A 7,683-nucleotide genomic window follows, 5' to 3' on the forward strand; every position below is an offset into this window, starting at 1 on the left:
GCTCATAATTAATGCACGATGTATATTACAAAGTGCATTAATATGGCCATACAGAAGTACTTAACCCCACTTACTTTCGCGAGACAACCCCTTTAATGATGTGGACCCTTTTTTTTTTCTTCCATTTTTGGTTCTCCCCACCCTTAAAAAAAATATTTTATATAATTTTTATTTTTTTTTTTTTTAAATAAATAAAATGTATATGTATGTATATTTTTATCCATCGATGTAGCTGTATGAGGGCTTGTTTTTTGCGGGGCGTGTTGTATTTTTCAATGGTACTACATAATGTACTGAAAAACTTTTAAAAAATTGTAAGTGGAGTAAAATGGAAAAAAAAAAGACATTCCGCCATCTTTCAATGCGTCGTCTTTCTACAGCACACAAACTGCAACAAAGAGACATGATCACTTTATTCTATGGGTCAGTATGATTACTACAATACCAAACTTATATATATATATATATTTTTTGCCGCCATCTTCTGAGCGCAATAACTTTTTTATTTTTCCATCAATATAGCTGTGCGTGGGCTCATTTTTTGCGGGGCATCCTCTAGTTAGTGTTGGTACCATTTTGAAATACATACAACTTTTTGACGGCTTTTTATTGCATTTTTACTTGGAGACAGGGTGACCAAAGAAGCGCATTTCTGGCATTTGTTTTTCTTATGACGTTCATCGTACGCGGTAAATAATACGTTACTTAGATCGGATTTTATGGACGCAGTGATACCAAATATGTATTTTTGTTTTATAAATATGGCAAAAGGATGTTTTTGTTTTTTTCTTTTTAATAATTAGTAAAACTTATTGATCCTATTTTTACCCTTTTTTTTTTAAGTCCCTACAGGGGACAATAACTTGCGATGCTTTGATCGCATTATATCATATTGCGATCGGGCAGGCATTTTATCAAGCCACCCAGAGGGCATGGTTTGATAAGCATTCTGCTAAGACAGCCCTGGGGCCTTTCAGAAAGCCCCCGGCTGCCATGATACCCACGCTGCTCCCTGCAATCATATCACGTGTGGGCTATACGGGACGCCCGAACATTATTTGGGGGATTTAAATGCCACTCTCAGAACTGACAGCAGGATTTAAAGGGCTAGCAGCTCCGATCAGCTGCGCGGCTAATAGAGCTGTTGCTGTCGGGTGTCTGCTGTAAGAAACAGCCGGCGCCCGCGTTGCATAAAGGGAGATCGCTGCGTGATCTCTCTTCATACATAACCTGACACTGCAGGACATAAATATATGGTCTATAGCAGTAAGGGGTTAAGATCTATTTCTAGTACGTCTGTCACCTGAAAGCTCTGCCTCATGTAAGGACAGCATATTATAGGGACAGGTGCGTGCTCCTAAATGCTTATAGGAAGCGGGCTATGAACCAACTCAATAGATGGAATGAGTGTTGGATCATTGTGGAAGGCAGGTGCCAACTTTTTAAAGGCATATGTAAGTCTAGCACAGTATGGCCCACACTGACATCTACAATGTCATTATTTTGTATCTTTGTCCAGTTACTATTTATGTTTCCAGGTGAAATAAGAGTCTATATAATCAGGATAAAGTTTGAAGTTAATCATAAATTCATTTGAGCGGTGAAGTTAATAATTACAATTTGCAATTAAAGTTGTAATCTGCTTTCATCTCCTCCACAGGGAAACCCAGAAGAGCATACCATCCTGGAATTTGCCCGATTAATTAAACACCTTGTTGGTGAGTCCTGCACCCCCTTGAGAAATCCTGCCAATTGTTGATTAGATGTGTAATCACGAGGTGGATAATTGGACACAGAGCTCTGGGAATGGAATTGGGGACACGCTCATCACCACTGTAGTTTTCAATGTCTGCTCAAGTGCAGAAGTTGCTGTGTGGATTTGAAGTGTTGATTAATATATATATAATATATCATATATCTCAGAAATTCTAGTCAATACATTGACATTGGTGGAAGTATACATTTTGTACACTTGTTCTGTTAGTCCGATTTACATGCATCAGAGTCATTTGCAGATGTCCTAGCTGTCAGTTTAAGACATTTTACACACTGCTTTTGCAGATCATTTATGCGAGCTTGTGGGAGGTTTCCCCCTGACCTTATGACCCAACCCTCAGGTGTGTAATATGGCTGAAAGCTAACAATTGTGCAGACCAGTGTATGAATGTCAACTCGCTAGACCTTTTCTCCCTTCTGATTCTCTTGATCATTGGGAGGCAGCTTAGAGAACTACTGATATATTATTGTCTGACTTGTAGTTACTCCATTCTCCTAATGGCATGCTGTTAACTTGGCTTTCATATTTAAAGTGGTTTTTCCAAAGCTTGACATCGCTTCACAACAACTCTGTTCTTCCTGGTTTCTGCTGACCGACGTGACTTCTTAAGCCAATCACTGACCACAGCAGTGACCTCTGGTACTATTGTATTATGTCTCCACCACAAGTGTGGGTGGAGACGTGGTGATGGGCTCGATCCGCCCAGTGTACACCCATACGTTTCTAATTGGGTGGCTGCTGCAAGGTCCTAGCAGCGTGGGGACAGAGTTTTGCCTGGGATGGAGGGTTAGGGTTAGTTTAAGTGTTAGGATTACATTATTAGCTGGAAGCATTTACAGCTAATAATCTAAGCCTAACACTAAAACTAACCTAACCCTCCATCCCAGGCAAAACTCTGTCCCCACGCTGCTAGGACCTTTGCTGCCCACCTCACCTCCTCCCCCCTGCAGCCTCTAAACCCCCCACCACCGTTGTGGTCCTCTGTCCTGCCATGCAGACAACAGCCCCCCTTTCAGCGGCGCTGGAGGAGCAGCTCCAGCCGCGCAGTCACAGCATAGCGTGTGAGTGGCAGGACCCGAGAGGGCAAAGGCGCCAGCCTCACAGACGGTAGCCTAGGGAGGCCAAAGATAGCTGGAGACGCGAGGGGAGAGAGGAGGACCCAATGCCAACTGACTCACTCACTGCAGCCGCCGGGGACAACTTCCAGCAGCCCAGCAGAAAGCACAGCAGCCGAGGGGTGACTGCAGGCAATCAGCGGCGAAGGGGTGACTTCACCCAATCACGAACTGGGGTTGTCACCTGGCTGTCAAGCAGCCTGACACTTGTCGACACAAACCACTTCCAGTGTCGACAAGACACAACAGTACCGTGACCTGCTATAGCCAGCGATTGGCTGCAGTAGTCGCATGTCCTGTCATCAACAACCAGGAAGTACAAAGTGATTGTGAAGTAATTTCCAGTCATGTGATACCCTTTTTAAGTTTTGTTTATTAGAAAAAAAACGTTTTTGCATTTAACATGCTTTTGATAGCAGGAGAATCAGTTGGCGCTCCACTTAGTGTAAGCTAGAAATACTCATGAAGGGTGTATTTTATTTATGGCTTTGTTGCATTTTTTTTTTTGGCCACAATATTCATATTTGCGCAAAAATGCAGCAGGTTTTTACTCCCACATCTACCCAAATATCACATTTAAATGCTTCAACCGTATTTTTGGGTGAAACTGTCCCTTTTGCATGTTCTATCTTGTCAGCACCACGGCTGACATGGAGGCTTGTGGGCAGGTAGCATAGCCAACAGCGATTTCGATCCTGTGTCCTTCCTCTAGGCTGTATCTAAAGTAGTGTCCACCTCACTTCTATGGCAATTACTGTGCGGGTACCAATTGTTCTCTGCCTCCGAGGATGCCACTGTGCTTCCTTATTTCATGATTTGACAAGCAAATAAGAAACCAAGTATCCTTGCATAGCCAGTAAGAATCCCTCACTACTGCTGAGGATGCACTGAAGGGGAAGGAGATTCAACAGGGGGCACTATAACTGAGCAATGACTAGCTCACAAGAGAATACTTTTAGATGGGTTGTAAAATGTACACGCTGGTGTGTTCTGACATCCTAAATTAGTTTCTGGAATAACCCCTTTAAATGGACCCCGCTCTTACGTATCCACTTATCAACAAAAAAATAGACCAGGACCTCTCATTGCGAACATCCCAATTGCTGGACCTCTTCCGGTATGATTAATGACCTACCACAAGTCTCTTGTGTTAAAACTTCATAGGTAGGTATATTTTGCCTGGTTATCTGTTCTGAACATTGGACATTATTATACTGTAGTTTGGCTTTTCTTGAATCCTACAATCGTAAATGCGTTTAAAGCTGCTTTCACACGGGCGACAAAATAGCACGATTTTGCCGCGATGCGATAACGCAAGAAAACGCATGTATGGGAAGCCCATGGTTTCCAATGGGTTCCCTCACATTAGCGCAGTTTTCTCTGATGCTATCTTGCAAGGAAAAGAAATCACAGCATCCTCTATTGCTGCGATTTGCTTTTTTTTTTTTTTCTTTTTCTTTTTCGTTTTCGTTTTGAGGCTCATGTTTTCCTATAGAGCCTTCGTTTTTGTTGCATTGCATGAAATCGTGGTTTTCATGCGATGCCCCGAAACTAAGCCCTAGCTGCACTCCAAAAATATAAATGAATAAAAAGGAATACTTACCTAAAAGGCTCGGCCCGGGTCCTCAGTCCTGCAGTCCTCATTCACCCACAGAAGATCAGTTCTGGATGAACCAGTGTGATGGCTCTGATTGGCTGAACAGCGCTGGATAAACCAATCAGAGCCATCGCTTCCTGGAGCCGGAATTTATAAATCCGGCAACCAGTAAGTGATCTTCTGTGGGCGAATGAGGACTGCAGGATGCACAGTGGAGCTCCAGGGAGCAGCGGGAGGACCCAGACCGAGCCTACTAGGTAAGTATTCCCTTTTTTTCTCCCTCTCTTAGGGGTACAGCTCGGGCTTAGTTTCGTGGTAGGGCTTCACCCTCTCACGATAAAATCATGCGAGTTTATCGGGGGCAGCAGCGATGCGTGATTTTCCACAGGAAAACACATCGCTGTCGCTACAAAATCAAGGGGGTAAAGCTGTGATTTTGTAGCAGTGATATCGCTGTCGCTCGTGGGAAAGAGGCCCAAAGAGTTTTAACCCTTCCCAATCCACTGTCTCACCTCTGAAGACAGTATGATTTAAGGCTGTACAGCTCCGATCTTGGAAGACATCCGTTGGGGTTCTCTTACTGTATATTGCCAGTCTCTCTGCTGGCGGAGCCTATCCAACGTGTCACCTCATGCAGTACTGGCTTTAGCCAGCATATAGCGCCGTTGTATAACTGCAGAAAAAGGGTAAGCCCTCTAGGAAAACCAGGATACAAATTGGACTGGAAAGGGTTAAAATAATACTTGACTGGTCTACTGCTACTGTTCTAACGATTCCCAGGTCTTCCGCCAAGCTGTTTAATACCTAGTCCCTGTTGACGCAGACATTTTACCACTGCAGCATGTCATTATTGTATTCATTCATTGGCTACAAGTGTCACATATCGGTCTTGACTGGGACCAAGAAGAAGGGAGACCAGCAGGCAATCCAGAAAAGTTTTTTGGTTACTTTTTATTTTAACCCTTTCCAATCCGATTTCTATCCTGGTTTTCCTAGGGGGCTTACTCTTTTTCTGTCGTCATACAATGCCGCTATCTGCTGGCTAAAACCAGTACTGCATGAGGTGACACGTTGGATAGGCTCCCACAGCAGAGAGACTGGCAATATACAGTAAGAGAACCCTGGCAGATGTCTTCCAATATCGGAGCTGTACAGCCTTAAATCATAATGTCTTCAGAGGACAGACGGTGGATTGGAAGGGGTTAAAGCATTCTGTGTATTTTTGTAAAGTGTGTGTGATGTGTCTGGACAAACTCCTTTAATGGTGTGCGTTCTTTATAGGGAGTGGTGGAGAAATACAGTTTCTTTCAGAAGCTCAAGATGATCCACAAAGGCGAAAACCGGATATCAGGAAAGCCAAGCTATTACTTGGATGGGAACCTGTGGTATGTAGAGTGGGACATAAACTTACGTTGTATGTTAGATGTGTATATACAGTTTATACTTGGTATCAGAAGTAAATGGTGGAGTAACAGTTGTGTTACCAACAGCCAACATCTGAATTAAGGTATGTCAAGCATTTTCTTTCCTATCAAAGTAAAGGCATATGATTTTCTCCAGTTCATGTTCAATAAGAAAAATCTAAGATCTGGGTAAAGTTATACTGTAATTTTTTTTTTCCGGTAGATTGTTCTAGTTGACCCTTTGGTGTAAGATCAGAAAGCTACGGTAACATTATCTCTCTTGCGTTCCTCTCTATTTTCAGGTTCCACTAGAAGAAGGCTTGAATAAAACAATCCACTACTTTAGCAAAGAGCTTGAATATCAAGCAAACAACCAATATATACCCAAGCCAAAACCAGCAAGAATTAAAAAAGGTAGAACGCGGCAGAACTGAACACTCCATAAAGAAGAGAGGCTATCTTGATGGTTTACAGGATGTAATTTTTGTTTTCCCTCTCCCCTTTGTTTCTTTTACAAGAAAAGAGACTTCTGAGGGGGTATCATGAAGAATAAAACTGGAATTTCCCTTCGAAGCTTGCTTTAAAGGAATGGATGTGCCTAATAACATTGAGAACTGCAAACATTGCCTTGCACTTTTCCAAATTTGTCTTTCTATGTACAGTAGTCTAGGAAAAACATGGAAAAACTCCACATTTTATATATCTTGCTGTGACTGTTTTTGACTGTCTCAGGACAGGTCAGCCCTATTGCTGGTGGTGGGGCCAGCTAAGAATTACCTTTTAGTCTTTTTTCAGACTCTGCCGAGTACAACGGGTTTAAATTACTGGTTTCTTTTAGAAGCTAACGTGGAAACAAAGAATGCCAACTTTATTTATATATGTTTAAAACAAAAATATGGTGGGTACTTTAAAAATATGGTATGTATTCTATGCATTATATGGTGGCAGCCTTCCTTGCTAAGAGGGTGCACTCTTACATGCTGCCGATTTAGATGCCCCTCGATAAAGGGGTTGAAGAGTGTGAGAAAATGTGCGAAAGCTGTGTTTTTTGTTGGTTTGTTTTTTTTTATTAAGCATTATCTTTTGTTTTCCTCAATGTTCACAAGGCTGTACATTTGAATTTAGAAGCAGCTATTATAAATAAGATTATTTTGAATCACAATTGTGTTGTCAAGTGTACTCTTGGATAAAGAAAATAAAGTATTATCCGTTTATGGTGGTTGAATATGCTATTTTAATAAAATAAGAACAATATGATCTACCTTTTTGCTTTGTACTTCTTGTAGCATATATACAAACACTTTTTATGATCAAAATTGGTGAGTAATGGACTGCTACTGTGTCTGCTGTAGTGCAATCATTGCTCACCTGTAGTAAGAGAAGGCGCCTTGAAGTTGCTAATCATCACTGTCAAATGAGTGGGAACTAGAAGTGATCCAGTTGAGTTAAGTATTTTTATTTGATTTTTATTTTGATTGTTATTAGAGATGAGCGAGCCTACTCGTCCACGCCCCTTTTTCGCCCAAGTACCGCGATTTTCGAGTACTTCCGTACTCGGGCGAAAAGATTCGGGGGGCCCCGTGGGTGAGTGGGGGGTTGCAGCGGGGAGTGGGGGGAGAAGGAGAGGGAGAGGGCTCCCCCCTGTTCCCTGCTGCTACCCCCCCCCCCACTCCGTCACGCCCCCGGCGCCCCCCGAATCTTTGCACCCAAGTACTGAAGTACTCGAAAATCGCGGTGCTCGATCGAGTAATTACTCGAAACGAGTAGGTTCGCTCATCTCTATTTGTTATG

General features: G+C 42.5%; 1 protein-coding gene across 2 annotated transcripts in view; it reads left to right on the plus strand.

The window, feature by feature from the left end:
• UXS1 (UDP-glucuronate decarboxylase 1) overlaps positions 1 to 7,153 on the plus strand; it is a 53,245-nt gene extending 46,092 nt beyond the window's left edge. For both annotated transcript variants that reach the window (XM_066577553.1, XM_066577557.1), the window contains exons 13-16: positions 1,661 to 1,718; positions 5,771 to 5,874; positions 6,195 to 6,306; positions 6,411 to 7,153. In XM_066577553.1, the coding sequence (XP_066433650.1) occupies positions 1,661 to 1,718; positions 5,771 to 5,874; positions 6,195 to 6,306; positions 6,411 to 6,445 (309 nt within the window). In that variant the 3' untranslated portion in view covers positions 6,446 to 7,153. The remainder of the gene's footprint in view (positions 1 to 1,660; positions 1,719 to 5,770; positions 5,875 to 6,194; positions 6,307 to 6,410) is intronic.
• The last annotated feature ends 530 nt before the right edge of the window (positions 7,154 to 7,683 follow it).

This window comes from Eleutherodactylus coqui, chromosome 1 (assembly GCF_035609145.1).
Source record: "Eleutherodactylus coqui strain aEleCoq1 chromosome 1, aEleCoq1.hap1, whole genome shotgun sequence".
Lineage (NCBI taxonomy): Eukaryota > Metazoa > Chordata > Amphibia > Anura > Eleutherodactylidae > Eleutherodactylus > Eleutherodactylus coqui.